This window comes from Sapajus apella, unplaced genomic scaffold, assembly GCF_009761245.1.
Source record: "Sapajus apella isolate SASKATOON/1434 unplaced genomic scaffold, GSC_monkey_1.0 scaffold12, whole genome shotgun sequence".
NCBI classification, from domain to species: Eukaryota; Metazoa; Chordata; class Mammalia; order Primates; family Cebidae; genus Sapajus; species Sapajus apella.
Window position 1 is genome coordinate 31,658,534 of NW_022436952.1, and position 22,419 is coordinate 31,680,952.

The window sequence follows — 22,419 nt, forward strand, 5'->3', positions numbered from 1 at the left end:
TTCATGCCCTTTCATAGAAAATATTCATAAAATACCTATGCTTTCTTCGTATTAATGTTATTGTCATAGTCATAACTTCTAACCTTAAATAAACTTCCAGAAAACAGGCATTGAATTCATCTACTATTTTAATATGGTGGTTAGCATAAAGTATCAATGCTTTTTGATGATTTACCCTAAAACTCTACTTTTTAAAACCGAGTGCCAAAAAGTAGAGTCTAGTAGTGTTGATTTGGTTTGTTTCCCCATTCTCTGGTGCAGAGACAGTCAAATTCTGGTTTCTGGGTTACTGAAGCATTACCATAATAATTCCTGAAGGGACCTGAAAATACCTCTCCATCAGGAACATGGCATGTGTACAGCAGACACAAAAAAGGTATATTTGTCATTTCTTCCCTATCCTACTCCTCATATTCCCAAGTCATAAAATACCTTTCTTAAGAATTCTAACCCTCTAATCTGTGTCAGAGGAAATCCTTCCAAACCAGTGAGCTCAACACAGAGAAGAAAGGGAGCCACATTTTGTTTACTGAAAAAGGCTATGACATTTAAAAAATTTAATTCTAAACATACTATCAATCTTGAAACTTGAGCAGGTCAAGAATTTTATATATTATCTTTAATTTTAAACTAAAATTTTCAGCTACAGCACAAATGCCTACTTCGCTTTACATTTTCATTAAAGTAAAATCTAAATGAATGTAACTAACCTTCTATCTTAATGAAACTATATTCATATTACCAATAGAATAACCCAAGTCCAGTGAACAAGTCACTAGGTCGGAAAATATACATACTTTTGGTGCCAAAACATTTTTCTAACCTTTTCCTTTCTGAGATGCTCCAACTTTCCTGAAGTTAGTTTATTTTCTCTTTGAACTTTTTTGTCTTCAATCTTTGCTTCTACAGATGATATCCACTGTATAGTAGCAACTTCGTCTTGGGAAGTAATTTCTAAAATATATTTTTAAAAAGTAAAAGATTTTAAATTTAGGCAAAATAGGGAGGGCTCATCTCTTCAAAAAAAATTTTTTTTAATTAGCCAGGAGTGAGTGGTAGTGCATGCCTGCAGATCCAGCTACTCAGGAGGCTGAGAGAGGAGGATCATTTGAGCTTTCGAGGTTGAGGCTGCAGAGAGCTGTGATCACACCACTGTATTCCAGCTTGTGTAACAGAGAAAAATCCTGTCTCCAAAAAAAAAAAAGGTTTTAATCTTGGGTGTATGTGTAGCAAGCAGGCAACACCTTCAAACTAAAAATAGAAAAAATACAACTGGTACAACTAGATAAGACAAAGTAATAGGATGTATAAAAATGGAAATGAAGAGGCAAGTTCTGTGTTGGTATGCTCAGAGCTCTGAAGCTCATTATCTTCCCTTTGTTGGCTGTTTCGGAAGTGTACTGAGTATACTTGAAAACAACAGGGGATTAATTGAAAAGCCACTTAAACAATAAGAAATTTCTTTTTTTTTTTTTTTTTTTTGAGACGGAGTTTCGCTCGTTACCCAGGCTGGAGTGCAATGGCGCGATCTCGGCTCACCGCAACCTCCGCCTCCCGGGTTCAGGCAATTCTCCTGCCTCAGCCTCCTGAGTAGCTGGGACTACAGGCACGCGCCACCATGCCCAGCTAATTTTTTGTAGTTTTAGTAGAGACGGGGTTTCACCATGTTGACCAGGATGGTCTCGATCTCTTGACCTCGTGATCCACCCGTCTTGGCCTCCCAAAGTGCTGGGATTACAGGCTTGAGCCACCGCGCCCGGCCTTAACAATAAGAAATTTCAATAAGGCACCCAGGTTCTCTATAGTAAATAACAATTAAAAAATAAATATGATGAAAGATCTCACTTAAAATAGCAATAAACAGCCAGGTGTGGTGGCTCACGCCTGTCATCCCAGCACTTTGGGAGGCTGAGGCAGGTGGATTACCTGAGGCCAGGCGTTCGAGACCAGCCTGGCCAACCTGGTGAAACCCTGTCTCTACAAAAATATAAAAATTAGCTGGGCATGATGGCAGGTGCCTGTAATCCCTGTTACGTGGGAGGCTGAGGCAAGAGAATCACTTGAAGCCGGGAGGTGGAGGTTGCAGTGAACCAAGATTATGCCACTGCACTTCAGCCTGGGCGACAGAGCATGACTCTGTCTCAAAAAATAAAAAATAAAATAAAATAAAATAGCAATGAACATAATACAATACTTTGAGCTACTCAGTATTATAAAGATAGCAATTCTCTCTAAATCTATGAAGAACACTAACCAATTACAAGTAGCGACAGGATTGTTTTGGGGACTGGACCAGCTGACTTAACAGTTTGTATGGGAGAATAATTATGTAAGAATAACCTAGGCCAGCCGAGGTGGCTCATGCCTATAATCCTAGCTCTTTGGGAGGCTGAGGTGGGTGCATCACCTAAGGTCAGGAGTTCAAGGCCAGCCTAGCCATCATGGTGAAACCCCACCTTAAAAAAAAAAAAAAAAAAAAAAAAAAAAGAATAGCCTAAAAAATTAAAATTAATAAGCAAAGACTAGTTCTACCAAATTGCTTAATTTCTTTCCATTTCAGTGAGGTATAGATACAGACAATAATCTGCATATATTTAAAGTATCTAATTTGATGAGTTTTGACATATCTACACACCCAAAAAAACCATCACCACATTCAAGATTATTTCTATCACTTCTCCAAATTTCCTCATGATCCCTTATAATTCACCACTCCATGCATAGGCAACCACCAATCTAATTTCTGCCACTATAGACTAGTTTACCTTTTCTGGAATTTTATATAAATGGAATCATATCATATGTACTAATTTTTGTCTGGCTTCCTTAACTCAAGATAGTTATTCTGAAATTCATCTATGTTGCAGCATGTATCAACAACTTACCATTTTATTACTAGCTAGTATTTCATTGTATGGATGTACAGTTTATCATTTACCTAATGAAGGACATTTGGGTCATTTCCAGCTTTTGGCTATAAGTAATGTTGCTATGAACATTTGTGTACAAGTCTTTCTGAAGATGTGTATTTTCCTATCTCTTAGGTAAATACTGACAAGTGGAATACCTGGGTAATATGTTAGATATACGTTTAACTTAAAAAAAAAAAAACAAAAAAAAAAACCCAAACTATTTTCCAAAGTGGTTGTACCATTTTACCATCAATACTGTGAGAGCTTGTTTCTGTACATCCTTGCCCAAACTTGGTGTGGTCATTCTTTTTATTTTTAGCCATTCTAATGGGTATGTAGTAGTAATACATTCTGGTTTTAATTTGCCTCATGGCTACTGGTGTTGAATATTTTATGTGCTTATCACCACGTGTGTATTTTCTTTAGTGAGTACATACAAGTCCTTTGTTTAATATACATTTTACAAATACTTCCCATCTGTTGCTTGCCTTTTAATTTTCTTAATGTCATCTTTTGAAGAATGAAAATTTTTAGTTTGGTAAGTCCAATATATCAATTATTTTTAAAAATTTTTGTTGTTGTTCTAAGGAAACTTTACATATCTCAAGGTCCCAAAGATTTTTTTCTTATGTTTTCTTCTAGAACTTTCACAGTTTTAGATTTTAAACTTCAGTCTGAGTCATTTGAAGTTAATTTTTGCTTACAATGTAAAGATAGGTTTGATGTTCACTTTTTTCCACATGGATCCAGCATCGTTTGTCGAAAAGACCTTCCTTTCCCCACTGAATTACATTATTACCTCTGTTGGTAACTAATTGACCATATATACATGGGTCTGTGGACTAGCTATTCTGTTTCACTAATCCACACACAAGGGGGTCTTCAAAAAGTTCATGGAAAATCCATTATGAAAAAACTATGCAAAAACTTCAAAATTTTTTGCACTAAAATAAACTCATACCAACTTGTTATAATACGGCTGAACTGAATCTAGTCTGAGACACTAAGAAGGAAAAGACAGCAGTTTGAAAAAAGCAACATGAACTCTGCTTAAAACTAAAGCATGAGCAAACATCAAATTTATGGTGAAGCTTGGATAGTGAAATCACTGATGCTTTATGAAAAGTTTATGGGGACAATGTCCCAGAGAGATCAGCTGTTTACAAATGGAAAACCTGTTTTAAGAAAGAACAAGATAATATTGAAGATGAAGTCTGTAGCAGCAGACCACCCACATCAATTTATAAGGAAAAAAACCGTTCATGTCCTAATTGAAGAGGACTGCTGATTAACAGCAGAAACAATAGCCAATACCACAGACACCTGAACTGGTTTGGCTTACACCATATACGTATTTTTGTTCTGTCACCCAGGCTAGAGTACATAGGCATGATCACAGCTCACTGTAACCTCAAACTCCTGGGCTAAAGCAATCCCCCGCCTCAGCCTCCCAGGTAGCTGGGACGACAGGCATGTGCTACCACATGCAGCTAATTTTTTCTTTTCTTTTTTTCGGAGTCTCATTGTGTCACCCAGGCTGGAGGGGTGCAGTGGTGTGATCTCAGCTCACTGCAACCTCTGCCTCCCAGGTTCAAGCGATTCTCCTGCCTCAGCTTCCCCAGTAGCTGAGATTACAGGCACCAGCAATCACGTCCGGCTAATTTTTTTTTTTTTTTTTTAAAGTAGAGACAGGGTTTCACCATGTTGCCCAGTCTGGTCTTGAACTCCTGGCCTCAAACAATCCTTCCAACTCGGCCTCCCAAAGTACTGGGATTACAGGCATGAGCTACTGCTCCTGGCCCTATTTTTTGTATAGTCTTGCTATGTTGCCCAAGCTGGTCTCAAACTCCTGGCCTCAAGTGACCCTTTGATTTCATCCTCCCAAAGCGCTGGGATTCCAGGTGAGCCACTGAACCTGGACTACCTACCAATTCTTTGTTTGTCTGCTAGCCTGTTTTGTTTTTGAGACAGAATTTTGCTCTTGTTGCCTAGGCTGGTATGCAATGGCACGATCTCAGCTCACTGCAACCTCTGCCTCCCAGGTTCAAGCGATTCTCCAGCCTCAGCTTCCCTAGTAGCTGAGATTACAGGTGCCTGCCACCATGCTGAGCTAATTTTGTATTTTTAGTAGAGACGGGGTTTCATCATGTTGGCCAGGCTGGTTTTGAACTCCTAACCTCAGGTGATCCACCAGCCTTGGCCTCCCAAAGTACAGGGATTATAGCCATGAGCCACCATGCCTGGTCCTCTATTCACCCCACCAATTCTTTTTTTTTTTTAAAAAAGCCTACAGCACCTGGTATTCCCAGGCGGTCTCCCATCCAAGTACTAACCAGGCCCAACCCTGCTTAGCTTCCGAGATCAGACGACATAGGGCAAGTTCAGGGTGGTATTGCCGTAGACCACCCCACCAACTGTTAATGAAAAATTAGTTGAGCAAATTTTCCATTTGATGGGTGCCAAAACCACTGCTCTCAAATCAGCTGCAGACAACAGCAGAGATTTCAACAGACACTTTAAACAAGTGGGACCAAGGTCCTAAAGCATTTCTTTGAAGAACTGTAACAGAAGATGAAACATGGTTTTACCAGTTTAGTCATGAAGACAAAGCACAATCAAACCAATGGCTGTGAACTAAAAGAACATGTTCTAACCCAATACAAAGAATCTAAGAACCTTGAAAAAAGATTTGACGAAATGCTAACGAGAATGGACAAATTAGAAAGGAATATAAGTGAACTGATGGAGTTGAAAAACAACACGAGAACTTCGTGAAGCATGCACAAGTTTCAACAGCCGAATTGACCAAGCAGAAGAAAGGATATCAGAGGTAGAAGATCAACTAAATGAAATAAAACGAGAAGGCATGATTAGAGAAAAAAGGGGATAAAGGAATGAACAAAGTCTCCAAGAAATGTGGGACTATGTGAAAAGGTCTAATCTACGTTTGATAGGTGTACCTGAATGTGACAAAGAGAATGAATCCAAGCTGGAAAATACTCTTCAGGATATTATCCAGGAAAACTTCCCCAACCTAGCAAGGAAGGCTAATATTCAAGTCCAGGAAATACAGAGAACACCACAAAGATATTCCTCAGGAAGAGCAACCCCAAGGCACATAATCGTCAGATTCACCAGGGTTGAAATGAAGGAGAAAATACTAAGGGCAGCCAAAGAGAAAGGTCGGGTTACCCACAAAGGGAAGCCCATCAGACTCACAGCAGATCTCTCAGCAGAAACCCTACAAGCCAGAAGAGAGTGGGGGCCAATATTCAACATCCTTAAAGAAAAGAACTTTCAACCCAGAATCTCCTATCCAGCCAAACTAAGCTTCATAAGTGAAGGAAAAATAAAATCCTTTGCGAACAAGCAAGTACTCAGAGATTTCATCACCACCAGGCCTGCTTTACAAGAGCTCCTGAAAGACGCTCTACACATAGAAAGGAACAACCAGTACCAGCCACTCCAAAAACATGCCAAATGGTAAACAGCATCAACACAATAAAGAATCTGCATCAACTAATGGGCAAAACAGCCAGCTAGCACCAAAATGGCAGTATCAAATTCACACATAACAATATTAACCCTAAATGTAAATGGACTAAATGCCCCAATCAAAAGATACAGACTGACAAACTGGATAAAAAGCCAAAACCCATCAGTGTGCTGTATCCAGGAAACCCATCTCACATGCAAGGATACACAAAGGCTTAAAATAAAGGGATGGAGGAAGATTTATCAAGCAAATGGAGAACAAAAAAAAAGCAGGAGTTGCAATTCTCATCTCTGATAAAATAGACTTTAAAGCAACAAAGATCAAATGAGACAAAGAAGGACATTACATAATGGTAAAAGGATCAATGCAACAAGAAGAGCTAACAATCCTAAATATATACGCACCCAATACAGGAGCACCCAGATACAAAGGGCAAGTTCTTAATGACGTACAAAGAGACTTAGACTCCTACACAATTATAGTGGGAGACTTAGAACTCAGTATTCAAAAACTAACTCAGAACTGCACAGCTTCATTGAAACTGAACAACTTGCTCTTGAATGTTGATTGGATAAACAATGAAATGAAAGCAGAAATAAAGATGCTCTTTGAAACCAATGAGAATGAAGACACAATATACCAGAATCTCTGGGACACATTTAAAGAAGTCTCTAGAGGAAAGTATACAGCAATAAGTACCCACATGAGAAGTAGGGAGAGATCTAAAATTGACACCCTATCTTCAAAATTGAAAGAGCTAGAGGAGCAACATCAAAAAAGCAGAAGACAAGAAATAGCTAAGATCAGAGCAGAACTGAAGGAGATAGAGACACAAAAAACCCTTCAAAAAATCAATAAATCCAGGAGCTGGTTTTTTGAAAAGATCAACAAAATAGACCAGTAGCCAGATTAATAAAAAAGAAAAGACAGAATAACCAAATTGATGCAATAAAAAACGATAAAGGGGATAGCACCACAGATTCCACAGAAATTCAAACCATCATCAGAGATTATTACAAACAACTCTATGCACATAAACTAGTAAACCTGGAAGAAATGGATAAATTCCTGGACACTTGCCTCCTCCCAAGCCTAAACCAGGAAGAAGCCGAAACCCTGAACAGACCCATAACAAGGTCTGAAGTTGAGGCAGCAATTAAGAGCCTACCACCCAAAAAAAGCCCAGTTCCAGACGGGTTCACAGCTGAATTCTATCAGACATGCAAAGAGGAGCTGGTACCATTCCTTCTGAAACTATTCCAAACAATCCAAAAAGAGGGAATCCTTCCCAAATCATTTTATGAGACCAACATCATCATGATACTAAAACCCGGCAGAGACTCAGCAAGAAAAGAAAACTTCAGGCCAATATCCATGATGAACATAGACACAAAAATCTTCAATAAAATACTGGCAAGCCAATTGCAACAGCATATCAAAAAGCTTATCCACCATGATCAAGTAGGCTTCATCCCGGGGATGCAAGGCTGGTTCAACATACGCAAGTCTGTAATTCACCACATAAACAGAACCAAAGACAAAAACCACACGATTATCTCAATTGATGCAGAGAAGGCCTTTGACAAAATTCAACAGCCCTTTATGCTAAAAACCCTCAATAAGCTAGGTATTGACGGAATGTATCTCAAAATAATAAAAGCTATTTACGACAAACCAACAGCCAATATCCATTCAGTATTTTGCCCAAAACTGAATGGGCAAAAACTGGAAGCATTCCCTTTGAAATCTGGCACTAGACAAGGATGCCCTCTCTCACCACTTCTATTCAATATAGTACTGGAAGTTCTAGCCAGAGCAATCAGGCAAGAAAAATAAAAAAAGGGCATTCAAATAGGAAAGGAGGAAGTCAAATTGTCTCTATTTGCAGACAACATGATTGTATATCTAGAAGATCCCATCGTCTCTGCCCAAAATCTCCTGAAACTGATAAGCAACTTCAGCAAAGTCTCAGGATACAAAATCAATGTGCAAAAATCACATGCATTCCTATACACCAATAATAGACATAAAGAGAGCCAAATCAAGAACAAACTGCCATTCACAATTGCCACAAAGAGAATAAAATACCTAGGAATACAACTAACAAAGAACGCAAAGGACCTCTTCAAGGAGAACTACAAGCCACTGCTCAACGAAATAAGAGAGGACACAAACAGATGGAGAAACATTCCATGTTCCTGGTTAGGAAGAATCAATATCCTGAAAATGGCCATACTGCCCAAAGTAATTTACAGATTCAACGCTATCCCCATCAAGCTACCAATGACCTTCTTCACAGAACTGGAAAAAAAACACCTTAAACTTCATATGGAACCAAATGAGAGCCCACATAGCCAATTCAATTCTAAGCAAAAAGAACGAAGCGGGAAGCATCACACTACCAGACTTCAAACTATACTACAGTAATCAAAACAGCATGGTACTGGTACCAAAACAGAGATATAGACCAATGGAACAGAACAGAGGCCTCGGAGGCAACACAACATATCTACAACCATCTGATCTTTGACAAACCTGACAAAAACAAGCAATGGGGAAAGGATTCCCTGTTTAATAAATGGTGTTGGGAAAACTGGCTAGCCATGTGCAGAATGCAGAAACTGGACCCCTTCCTAACACCTTACACTAAAATTAACTCCAGATGGATTCAAGACTTAAACCTAAGACCTAACACCATAAAAACTCTAGAAGAAAATCTAGGCAAAACCATTCAGGACATAGGTGTAGGCAAGGACTTCATGACCAAAACACCAAAACCATTTGCAACAAAAGCCAAAATAGACAAATGGGACCTAATCAAACTTCGCAGCTTCTGCATGGCAAAAGAAACAGTCATTAGAGTGAATCGGCAACCAACAGAATGGGAAAAAATTTTTGCAGTTTACCCATCTGACAAAGGGCTGATATCCAGAATTTACAAAGAACTAAAACAGATTTACAAGAAAAAAAACAAACAAGCCCATCCAAAAGTGGGCAAAGGATATGAACAGATACTTTACAAAGGAAGACATACATGAGGCCAACAAACATATGAAAAAATGCTCATCGTCACTGGTCATCAGAGAAATGCAAATCAAAACTACATTGAGATACCATCTCACACCAGTTAGAATGGCGATCATTAAAAAATCTAGAGACAACAGATGCTGGAGAGGATGTGGAGAAACAGGAACACTTTTACACTGTTGGTGGGAGTGTAAATTAGTTCAACCATTGTGGAAGACAGTGTGGCGATTCCTCAAGGACCTAGAAATAGAAATTCCATTTGACCCAGCAATCATATTACTGGGTATATATCCAAAGGATTATAAATCGTTCTATTATAAGGACATGTGCACACGAATGTTCATTGCAGCACTGTTTACAATAGCAAAGACCTGGAACCAACCCAAATGCCCATCGATGATAGACTGGACAGGGAAAATGTGGCACATATACACCATGGAATATTATACAGCCATCAAAAACGATGAGTTTGTGTCCTTTGTAGGGACATGGATGAACCTGGAAAGCATCATTCTCAGCAAACTGACACAAGAGCAGAAGATCAAACACCGCATGTTCTCACTCATAGGCGTGTGTTGAACAATGAGAACACATGGACACAGGGAGGGGAGCACTACACACTTGGGTCTGTTGGGGGGAAATAGGGGAGGGACAGTGGGGGGTGGGGAGTTGGGGAGAGATAGCATGGGGAGAAATGCCAGATATAGGTGATGGGGAGGAAGGCAGCAAATCACACTGCCACGTGTGTACCTATGCAACAATCTTGCATGTTCTTCACATGTACCCCAAAACCTAAAATACAATAAATTAAAAAAAAAAAAAAAAAAAAGGCTACCAAGAGGTAGAAGCGGTCCAGTCAAAGCAAAAGTGGACCAATCAAAAGCAAAGGCAATGGCACCTGGTTTTTTGGATGCTCAAGGCATTTTACTTGTTGACTTTCTGGAAGGCCAGAGAATAAATAGTATCTGCTTATTATAGAATGTTTGAAGAAAGATAGCCAAAGCTTTAGCAGAAATTTCTACAAAAAAGTCTGCTGGAATTCTAATTGGGATTGCAATGATTCTGTAGATCACTGTGGGAAGAAAATATTGAGTTGCCCAAAATATTGGTATGCCTCACCACTCTACTGGATTTTATAATATATAAGATCATAGAAATTAAAATAAGCTAGTATTGGTGTACACTTCAGAAACAGAACAGAAGAGGTCCAGAGACAGACTTGAATATATATGGAAATTAAGTTTATAATTAAGGTTGTATTAAAATCCAACGGAGGAAACATAGATTATCAACATATGGTAGTAAGACAATTCATCAACATGAGACAAAATGCCAACGTATGGTATTAAGACAATTATGGTATCAAGACAATTATTTAGACAGCTGAAAAAAATTTTTTAGTTTCCTATTCACTCCAAATACAATCCCACAGAGTCAAAGAGAAACCACAAATAAAAAACCATGGAAGTTATTTATTTATTTATTTTGAGACAGGGTCTTGCTCTGTCATCTGCCTGAAATGCAGTGGCGCAATCTTGGTTCACTGCAACCTCTGCCTCCTGTGTTCAAGTGATTCTCCTGCCTCAGCCTTCCGAGTAGCTGAGATTACACGTCCAGCTCATTTTTTTGTGGTTTTAGTAGAGATAGGGTTTCACCATGTTGGCCAGGCTGCTTTCAAACTCCTGACCTCAGGTGATCTGCCCACCTCAGCCTCCCCAAAGTGTTGGGATTATAGGCGTGAGCCACTGCACACAGGCTAGAATTTTTTTTTTTTTTTTTTTTTTTTGAGATGGAGTTTTGCTCTTGTTGCTCAGACTGGAGAGCAATGGCATGATCCCGGCTCACTACAACCTCCACCCCCCGGGTTCAAGTGATTCTCCTGCCTCAGCCTTCCAAGTAGCTGAGATTACAGGCGGCTGCCACCATGTCCAGGTAGTTTACTTTAGTAGAGACGGGGTTTCACTATGTTGGCCAGGCTCATTTCAAACTCCTGACCTCAGGTGATCCGCTCACCTCGCCTCCCAAAGTGTTGGGGTTATAGGTGTGAGCCACTGCACCCAGCCTAGAATTTTTAAAAAACAAACGTAATGCACAGAAGGCCAAAAAGTAAATAAATAAATAGTGACATATGACAATCTGGAAACATATTTGTAAACATAATATGCTAGACATGGAGCTAATTTCCTCAATATACAGATGTACAATGTAGTACAATAAGGGTACAATGTACATGAAGAGACAAATTTACAAAAAGAGAAATTTCTCATACCTTGCTGGAAAGCATCACAAAGTAGAATAACTTTTTTAAAACAAATTTGTTCCCTTCACGAGACAATTGATACTAATAGACCCAAATCATTACTAATTCACAAGCTCTTCAATTTTCTAGTTAAAAATAGATACATGACTACACATTTATCATAGATCTATGGCCTAAATACATTTATTGCCACAATGGTTAAAGTACGTAGATGTATATTTCTGGTGGCCCAACATTTGAATCTTTTTCCTAAGTTTGTGGCATGTTGTTTTTTTTTTTATTAATCTTCATAAAAGGTTTTATGAAACTTCTTTGCAGCCAGGGAAGGAGAATGACTTTTACTGCAGCATTGTCAACAGCAAAAGCATCCAAACAATGCACTAAATCCATCACACAGCAACGTGTCAAATCAATCATGGACCATCCCTACAATGCATGATGGGCTACTAAGCTGTGTTACAATGAACAAGGCAAAGTACTTTCTACAGATGCAATGTTTCTGGTGGATAAATCTATCGGTTAACTCTGCAATTCCACTTCTAAGAATTTATGGGACAGATATACATGCAAAGATAAGTAGAATGACACTGAAAAACTACAACAAAAATGTGAAAACAAACTATAAATATCCATTGCACAGAAACTTGCTCAATCAATTTTGCAATACACAATGGGATACATGTGTTAAAACGAAGAAGGCAATGTACTTCCTACTGATTTCAAACAACCTTCGAGATACATTGTTTTTAAAAAAGGGGAAGGTAGTAGGAGAGGTTCCCAACAGTGTATATGCAGTAATCCTGTTTATAAACTATATAAAATACTATACAGAGTTACTTGTTTTTATTTTTCAGTGTGGCATAAATACATGGGCATAGAGTATCTCCAGAAAAATACAAAATAAATTAACAGTGGTTGTCTCCGGAGAAAACAAGGGACTGGACATAAACAGTAGGAATGAAATTTACTTTTCATCATTGTATAACCCAAGTGTTTACCAAAAAAAAGGTAAATGGCTAGGAAAGTTAATATTATAGATTTTTTTTAAAAAAAGACAAATAACCCCAAGACAAAAAATACCACACACACACACACACACACACACTCTGGAAAATGGACAAGAGTAAGAACAAACAATTCACAAAAGGTGAAATGTTAATGTTCAGTAAAACATACAAAAATATGCTTGACCTCACCTGTTATCAAGAAAATATAAATACAAAATAGTTTCATTCATTAGCTTGGCAAAAAACACCAGCACTGACAAGAACACAGGAAGTCATTCTGTAGTATTTTTCAAAGAAAGTGTACATACCCTTTCACCATATAATGCTATCTTTGGGATGCTATTCTGCAGAAATAACAGTACCTGTACAGAAGGATTTATGTATAAGTATCTTTACTTACAATTATTTTTACTGTAATATTTCTAATGGCAAATACCTGGAAACAACCTGAGTGCCATTAACTGACTGACAAATGACCTTATTATCTGACTTGTAACCATAAAGCTTGTATTATTTTTATAACTGAAAAAAATTAAAGAGAAAAAAGTAACAGGAATCAAACACTAACCTGAAGTCATCGTCTTCCTTTTTTTCTTGCTTTGCTCCCTCTTCCTTTCAGTTAGGCTCTCTTTTTTTACCTCTTCATTTTGGGGCTTCTGATGTGCTTGTGATGCTCCACACACACCTGGGACAGACTTCTTGTTTCCAAAAAAGTCCAGTCCCTGCAGCACCTCCGAAGAGTCGAAGTCATATTTCCTTTTTCCTATCTAAAGCCAAAAAAAATTAAAATGAAACCTACTGACAAGAATACCATTGCTTTCATTCAAGCAAGACTGGCAGTAAAGTCATGAGTCCAGTGACTACCCCATCGTTTCTACCCTTTGACCAAGTATTTCGGCAAATGGAACCTGGAGAGACCTTCTCTGACCTCATAATAGTAACAAATTAACATTAGCAATGAACACATATGCTTACTAAATGTCAAGCAGATTTCTAAGCATGTTTATACATATTAAATTGCTTCATATTTACAACTGCATAAGGTAAACAGCAGTATCACGGATGAGAAAACCAAGGCATTCAGAAATTAAGTAACTTGAGGAAGTTCTCAAAATTAGTAACTGGCAGACTTAGCATTTAGACCCAGATAATCTGGCTCCAGACTACATACTCACCCGTTAGAGAAAGAAGAAACACATGTCACACACACATACGCAAGTCCCCAGCCCAAACAGCAAAGTGGACATTCAAGATTTTCCCCAACCGGGCCCCAACTGACTTCCCCTAATTCATCACTCACTACTTCTCTAGTTAAGATTCCCCATTTCTAAATCGCTCTTCTCATTCGTTACTTAAGCCGTGGGGCTGAAGCAATGAAAAGAACCATGCCCAGTACAAGTATACGCAGCCAAACCAAACTTGAGACTACAGTGAGAGAATCTATTTTCTCCATCTTCGGCTGTTTCTATTTTCGAAATTCCTTTCCTCCAGGTTCGGAGAAAAAGTTCCTTTTGAAAGGAGGATTCCCACTTTGCTTTGAATAAGAGGGAGGAAAGAGCGTTTCCGTGCCAGGCCCAACTAAGTCTACAACAGGATAGTTAAAAGAGTTTATTCAGAAGGCTTGAACGGATTAGGCGTGCAGGTAAGCTCAACACAAAAGGAGGGAAAATACCCCAAGGATGGTGAGAGCCAGGCCACGGGTGTCCATGTGCGCCGGCCTACCCCAGCAGCGGGTTCGTTCCCGGATTCCTGCTCCTTCTCCTGCCTCGGTCCCTTGGGTACAGTACCTGGAATCGGGCTGCGTCTGCCGAGAAGCGTCTCACGTCGAATTTGGCCCCCGCGCCGAGCCGGCGAAAGAGATCGTGGGCATCCATCTTTACCCAGAAAGCTCCACGGTTCTGCGGCGCCTGCGCAGACTACTTCCTGTGCCCCAGGCAGCATCGGAAGAGGGCGCGAGCGTCAGTGAGTCCTGGAGGCGGAACCTGGCTGGATGAGAGACTAGGCTATTTAATTATCATGTACTCCGTCATTATTTATCCTTTTTTTTTTTCTTTTTTGAAACAAGGTCTTGCTCGGTCGCCCAGGGTGGAGCGCAGTGGCGCAATCGCAGCCTCGAACTCCCGGGCTCAAGTGATCCTCCCACCTCGATCTCCCAAACTGCTGGGACCATAGGCGTGCGCAAATTCTTTGAAAAAATATTTATCAGTATCCTCTTATGTTGGGCACTGTTCTAGACTTTGAGGGACACTTGAGTAAACAACATCTTAAGATTCCTCTTCTCACGAAGCTTACATGTTAGTAGGGACAACAGATATTGTTAACAAATAAGCACAATTTCTGTAAAGTAATAAGTGCTATGAAACAAAAAGGTGTAATTGATAGAGAAAATGATGGTGGAGCTGAATTAGCGAAATTCACTCTGTTGAAGTGATAACTTGAGCTAAGAGGAAGCAACCTTTCCAAGATCTGGAAACAGCATTCCAGATAGGGGAAATGTGACTGAAGAAGGGAAAACGTTTGGAACTTGAGAGAACAGAAAGAATGCCAGTGTGACTGGAGCCAAGTTGCAGCGTGATAGAGTAGTACACATAAGGTTGGAAGGACAAACAGAAGCCAGATCTCACAGAATCTTGTAACAAGGTTACAAGGTATGGAATTTGGACTTCCACCTTGGGAAACTATTTGAAAATTTTTATGGAGAGAGGAACATGATTTAGTTTATCACATTTAATTTTTTATATTTATTGCATTTGTACAAAATTATTTACTGCTTCTCCCTCTTCTGGAATGTAAGTCCCTGAGCACAGGGATGTACTTTGCTTTGCTGTTGTATCCCCAGTTCTCGTTCACTTTCAATAAATGTTTGGTGAATGAATGAGTGGATGTTTCATAAAGGATTACACTGGCTATTAGGAGAATGGACCATAGAAAAGCTAAGAGTGGAAACAGATTAGTCAGAGTAGAATGATGAGCCTGGCTTGTCTAGGTTGGCATATGTGCTGAGAGAGATAAATGGATAGATTTAGGATGTATTTTGGAGGTAGAGCTAAATAAATGTTCCTGACGGATGTTATGCAGAGGTGAGAGAAAGGGAGGAATCAAAGATCACTCCTAGTTTTTTGGCTGGGTAGATGGCGTGCCATTTACTGAGCTAAGAAAGCCTAAGAAAGAAGGACTTTTGGTACAAGTGAGTCATGGAGAGTGGAATCAATTGTTATGTTTTAGACAGATTACAATATCTAGTTGACTTTAATTGGAGACATCCAAATAGGTAGTTGGTTCTGAATCTGAAGCTCAGGAACAAAAATTAGGGCTAGAGAAATTAATTTGCAAATCATCAACACATTAATGGTAAAAGCAGTCACACCATCTGAGCATTTAACTATAAAAATTTAGTATGTATTCGACCAAAGAGAATGAGAAATACTTGAAATTGTATGGGTGAGTTCTTTACAATCAAGGAAAGCAAGTGTGAGGTGAGATGAGGTGGAGGATGTGAATCTGCTGTTTCTCAGATGGATTCAGTCCCTTAACTCCCTATTATAGTCGGGGGTGGTGGCCTTGCTGTCCCAAGTGTGTCTACTTTTTAAAAATAGGAAGTCCCCAAGTACTTCGTCTGTTGCTCAATAAAAATAACTTATCTTTGGCCGGGTGTAGTGGCTCATACCTGTAATCCCAGCACTTTGGGAGGCCAAGGTGGGCAGAATACTTCAGCTCAGAAGTTTGAAGCCAGCCTGGGCAACATGGCAGAGCTCCATCTCTACCAAAAATTAAAACATTAGCCAGGCATTGTGGCACATGCCTCTAGTCCCAGCCACTTGGGAGGCTTAAGCAGGAAGACTGCTTGAGCTTGGGAGGTTGAGGCTGCAGTGACTTGTAATAGTGCCACTGCACTCCTGCCTGGGTGACAAGAGTGAGAACCTGTCTCAAAAATAAATAAATAAATAAAATTAATCTATCTCAACATACTAGGAAAAACTTAATTGTTGGGCTTATTAGTGTGCTTTTCTTCAGTTTGGCACATACATATGGCCACAGCCATATATAAAATTAACATGTATAAAATGACAACTACCATTTTATATGCTTTGTGGATGACTTAGGGAATTAAAAAAAATTCAACTTTATGAGATTTTTTTTCTTTATGATCTGATGTAGAATCTAATCCCTTTGTAAGTGGTAACAAACCCATCTCCAAAAGCATGAGCATGAATGTGATCACTTAGAAAAAATGTGTGAATAGAGAAGAGAAGGGGACCCAGGACAGACCCTGTGGTACTTTAATACTTGGAGATCAGGTGGAGGAGGAGACACCTGTAAAACAAGTCTGAGTAGAAGCAAGTGAAGTAGCAAGCAACCAGTGAGGTAGGAAGACCAGGAATGTGGTGTCACCAAAGCCAGAAGGAAGTTTCAAGAAGAAGGTAGTGATCAGCTATTTCAAAGGCTGTTGAGAGGCTGAAGACAGAAAAGATCACTGCATTTGGCAACATGGAGGTCCCTTGGGTCCCTGATAATGTCAATTTCAGGGACATTGGTGAACAGAGATGACTGGTGAAGGGGTGAAATGGAGATGGATGAAACCAACTCTTCCAAGATTTAGCTGAGCAGGGTAGCAAAGAAGTTGAGTGGTAGCTATAGCCAGATGTGGATTCAAAGGAGGGTTTTGCTTTTGGTTTTTGATGTTTTTAAATAAGGGTGCTAGGAGATGTTTGTAAATTATATCAGATAACCCAGTGGAAAGGTATAAATTGTTGATGCAACAGAGAAGGGAGATTATGGAATGGGGGTGGGATGGAATTTTATCAGGTTGTGTTGGAGGGCTGAGGAGAGAAGTGATAGGAAATAATATTCTCTAACAGTGGGAAAATGAACTTACTAAAGAAAAGCAATAATAATTCTGGGCGATGAATGCCCATTTGAGGTTCAGGGCAATTAACCTAAAAGGAGACACATTAGCGTGATTCAGCCACTTAAATAAGGGTGTGAAGTGCGTAGTGCTGGATTTGGCCAGAGTTAGAGTTTTCCCAGGTTGGTATCATGGAAGGTTATGACAGAGTTCTGCCTTCCCAACTCCAACAAAAAAAAAAGTGACTTGGATTGATAGTTCAATAGAAGTTTAGCCACCTAAAACTCAAGAAGGAAGAGGAAGCCACTAGGAATAATACTCTATGTTACACTAAGAACCCAACTTGCTGCTTTCCTTTCAGAGGAAAGTGGAATTATATTGAATGTTGAATATGTACTATATTCTTTACCTTCGTGAGCATGGATTTGGAGTTAAATAGGGCTGAGTTTAAATTCTCCCAGCTCTTCCATCTATTAGCTGTGATTTGTGATTTGCTCACATTAATCTTTCTGGGACTAATTTCTTTATCTGTAAAATGAGGATCATGATAGCTACTTTGGAATTGTTCTGAAGTTAAGTTATGTTCATAGGCAGTGGTACATAGTGGAAGGAGTGTGGGTTTGGGGCACCAGAAAGGCTTATGTTTGAGTCCAATTGTGTCATTTAGTAATTTGATAATCTTGAATGGGTTATTTCACTGGTCTGTGCCTCAGTTTCCTTGTTGGTAAAATTACAACAAATTTTAGGGATTATAGGGTTACAATATCTACCTTGAGGTTAGGAGCAGCATAATTTTTCATCACACAGGGCTTAAAACAGTTGAGATGGGTCAGGATACTAGATACGTATAAAATCCTAATATGTATATAGATACTGTAGTTATTGTATAAGGCGTTTGGAACAAAATCTCAGACGTAGTAGGTTCTTAATATTGTTTTTTCCATCTTTCAGTTCTTCCTCCTAGAGAAAAGTTCTTGACCCTCAACATACATTAGAATCTTCTGAAGAACTTAAAAAGCAAGAGACCAAGTACAGTGGCTCACACCTATAATCCCAGCATTTTGGGAGGCTGAGGCAGGAGGATCACGTCAGACCAGGAGTTGAAGACTAGCCTGGGCAACATAGGGAGACCCCATCTCTACAAAATATTTTTTAAGAACTAGCCAAGTGTGGTGGTGCACCTGTAGTCCCAGCTACTAGGGAGGCAGAGCTGGGAGGGCCACTTAGCCTGGGAGGTCAAGGCTGCAGTGAGCCATTATCACACCACTACACTCCAGCCTGGGCAATAGAGCAAGACCTTGCCTCAAAACAAATAAGAAAACTGAGTCCCATTCCCAGAAATTCTGTTTTAATTGTTCTATACTGGTTCCCTAGCCTGTATTTTTTTTGAGATGGAGTCTCACTCTGTTGCCCAGGCTGGAATGCAGTGGTGCGATCTCTGCTCACTGCAACCTCCGCCTCCTGAGTTAAAGCGATTCTCCTGCCTCAGCCTCCCGAGTAGCTGGGACTAAATGCCCATGCCACCACAACCAGCTAATTTTTTTTATTTTTAGTAGAGATGGCATCTCACTGTGTTAGCTAGGATGGTATCCATCTCCTGACCTCGGGTTCCGCCTGCTCCAGCCTCCCAAATACGCCTGGCCTATCCTGTAATTTTTGAAAGCTTCTCAAGTGATTCTAATTATAGTCAATGTTAAGAATCCACCTGCTGGAATTATATTTCTAAAGCCCAAATGTGACTATGTTGCTTCTCTGCTTAAAAACATCTCATGAGGCCGGGCGCAGTGGCTCACGCCTGTAATCCCAGCACTTCAGGAGGCTGAGGTGGGCGGATCATGAGGTCAGGAGTTCAAGACCAGACTGGCCAACATGGTGAAATCTCTTCTCTACTAAAAAATACAAAAATTAGCTGGGCATGGTGGCTCGTGCCTGTAATCCCAGCTACTTGGGAGGCTGAGGTAGGAGAAATCCTTGAACTGGGACCCAGGAGATGGAGGTTGCAGTAAGCCCAGATTGTGCTACTGCACTCCAGCCTGGGCTGCAGAGCGAGACTCCATCTCAAAACAAACAAACAAACAAACAAACAAAACAAAAACCCTCTCATGATTCCCATTGTCTACCGAATGTAGCCTGAACTATAAGTTGTATGTCAGGCCCTAAGCAGTGGTTCTCAACGTTTTGTCCTGCTTCAGCATTCGCAGGAAATATGACTCCCTCCCATAAACAGCTTCAGCTTGTGTTCAACTCAGTCCTATCACTTAGCCATCTGTGTGGCCTTGGGTAGTTTACCTATCCTCTCTCAAGCTTTAGTTTTCTCATCTCATTTCAGCTTTGCTTCCAACTCAGAACCTTTATACTTATTTTTCTTTCTTCTTGGAATGTCCTCTCTTCCATAAAGAGTTCTGGAGAACTCCTTACATTCTTCAAAACTCAGTTGACATGTCCTCTCCTGTGTGAAACTTACCCCGAATGTCCCCTCCTTGACATAGTCCATCTTTCTTTGAGTTCTCATGCCACTTTGTTAAGTACCTCTATTTTAACTCTTTTCCTATTCCATTGAAATAATGTTTCCATATATGTCCACAGAGTTGGAGATTTTTGAGGGCTGTTTCTGCATCTCATTTATCTTCATTTTTTTTTTTTCTTTCCATGGAGTCTGTTTCAAAGTAAGCAGTCAGTAAGTCTAGTCTAATTAATGAAGTGAAATGAAATAGACAAAGATCCCTGAAGCTGCCAACCTTAATGAATTTTGGAATGGACCTTATGTCTTTTGCTTGGTGCTTTGTGATAAATTTTAGCTGAATGGGTGAAAGAAGACAGAGGAACTGTCATACTTAGACCATTTCATACCCTCACAATGTCCAGCTGACTCATTAAAGGACCATTTCCTCCTGGGGAAAAAACAAAACAAAACCATTTAGAAGCATTGTCAACATAAGCAGTGAGGAAACTGAATCATGGTTTTGTTTAACTGGAATTTCTCTAAAAACCAGTATGGTCTGACTGGTAGACACACATGGTTTCTCAGCTGTAGCAAGTGAGAACACAAAGTCTGCATAACACTGCAGTGGGAGCTAGCTGGGATAACTTGTTGTGAACAGGGTGATCACTCTATGCCCTAAGAGTATGTTTTTGAAAACTTTTCCTCCTCCACTCCCTGCTTAGTGTTCAATGAACTTGGTGGTGGTTGTTTTTACAGTGTTTCTGGAATGGACTAAGGCTTAGGGATCCAAAAATGAACTAGACACAGTCCTTGGTCTCAAGTAGCTTTGAGTTTGCTAGGGACAGAGAACTGTTTTCAAACAGATCTAGGAAATTCTCTAGGCACTGCAGTATAAGTTATAGGAAGTGAGGGAGTAAGTTGCTCTAGGGTGGCAGGGTGGAGTGGGCTTTGTGGAAAGTTAGAAAATACTCTGTAGAGAAGATAAACCTGGCATAGCCTTCACAAATAAAGTGTTGACCAGTTAGACAAGACAGGTAAAGGTATTTAAGTAGAGAGAAGAGCAGCAACAAACGTAAGGAGGCATGAAACAGCCTGTTGTGTTTGGGGAACTACTAGTGGCTCAGCAAAGCTGGAAGTGGAGGCTGCAGCAAGAAACAGAGCTGGACAGGTAGGTGGGGACTAGCTTGCGAAGGGCCTTTTCTATACACTGACTTTGAACTTAATCTTGTAGGCGCTGAGAGCCATTAAAGGATGTTAAGCCAGTTATATAAACAGTTTTTTTTTTATATAAACAGTTTTAAATTTAATATTTATTTATTTATTTATTTAGAGACAGGGTCTCATGTCATCCAGGCTAGAACGCAGTGGTACAATCATAGCTCAGTGCAGCCTTGACCTCTCCAGTCTCAGGTGACCCTCCTACTTCAGCCTCCCTAGTAGCTGGGGCTACAGGCATGTGCCACCATGCCCAGCTAATTTTTATATTTCTGTAGAGGTTTCGCCATGTTGCCTAGGCTGGTCTTGAACTCCTGGGTTCAAGCAGTCCTCCTTCCTTGGCCTCCCAGAATGCTGGGATGACAGGCATGAGCCACTGTGCCTGGCAGTTTTAATTTTAAAACATCACTTTAGTAGCAACACGGAAGGGAGGCGAGTCTGGAGTCAGGGAGACCAGGACAATATTGAATTAGTAGTTAGTGAGGGAAGAAGGCAGTGACTATGGGAAAGGAGAAAGGAGCAAATCTAAAGGACATTAAGGAGGTAAAGTGATTGGATGTGGAAGGACAGCAGGAGAGGGAGAAACCTAAAATAATTCCCAGGTCTCAAACTTAGGTGACTGAGTAGGGGTGAGCCTTTTCACGGAAAGGGGTAATACTGAAGGGCTAGGTTTGTGTGAGGACTATATATTAATAGTAAGCTTAATTCTGAATACATTGTGTTTGAGATTTTTGTGGGACACCTGAATGAAGCTCCTAATGGTTATTTGGAAGTAGGAATTATTATTTCTCTGCAAAGGGAGCTAGACTCTTCTGAACTGCAACTTCAGGATCTTAATTTAAAAGTGAGTCGTCCTCTCTCCAGTCCATGCCTCCAAGACGACAAAGGAAAGAAGGAACAACAGTCGTGCCACAGAAGGCTGTGGCCATGTGCAGCCGATTTGCTGCATGAACTGTGCCCGATGCATGCCAATGACAAGGCCATTAAGAAATTCGTCATTCATGCCGGGCGCGGTGGCTCAAGCCTGTAATCCCAGCACTTTGGGAGGCCGAGGCGGGTGGATCACGAGGTCAAGAGATCGAGACCATCCTGGTCAACATGGTGAAACCCCGTCTCTACTAAAAATACAAAAAATTAGCTGGGCATGGTGGTGCGTGCCTGTAATCCCAGCTACTCAGGAGGCTGAGGCAGGAGAATTGCCTGAACCCAGGAG

At 40.1% G+C, this 22,419-nt stretch overlaps 1 protein-coding gene, 1 long non-coding RNA gene and 1 pseudogene across 3 annotated transcripts in view; 1 reads left to right on the plus strand and 2 right to left on the minus strand.

The window, feature by feature from the left end:
- DDX52 (DExD-box helicase 52) overlaps nucleotides 1-14,616 on the minus strand; it is a 34,437-nt gene extending 19,821 nt beyond the window's left edge. For both annotated transcript variants that reach the window (XM_032280818.1, XM_032280817.1), the window contains exons 1-3: nucleotides 14,490-14,616; nucleotides 13,271-13,469; nucleotides 824-954 (exon numbers count right to left, since the gene is read on the minus strand). In XM_032280818.1, coding sequence (XP_032136709.1) covers nucleotides 824-954; nucleotides 13,271-13,469; nucleotides 14,490-14,576 — 417 coding nt within the window. In that variant the 5' untranslated portion in view covers nucleotides 14,577-14,616. The remainder of the gene's footprint in view (nucleotides 1-823; nucleotides 955-13,270; nucleotides 13,470-14,489) is intronic.
- On the minus strand, nucleotides 5,197-5,315 carry LOC116553516 (annotated as a pseudogene).
- On the plus strand, nucleotides 11,504-21,150 carry LOC116553369. Its single transcript, XR_004269724.1, has 3 exons — nucleotides 11,504-11,640; nucleotides 13,787-13,793; nucleotides 21,140-21,150. It is a non-coding gene; the product is annotated as an uncharacterized LOC116553369 (long non-coding RNA).
- The last annotated feature ends 1,269 nt before the right edge of the window (nucleotides 21,151-22,419 follow it).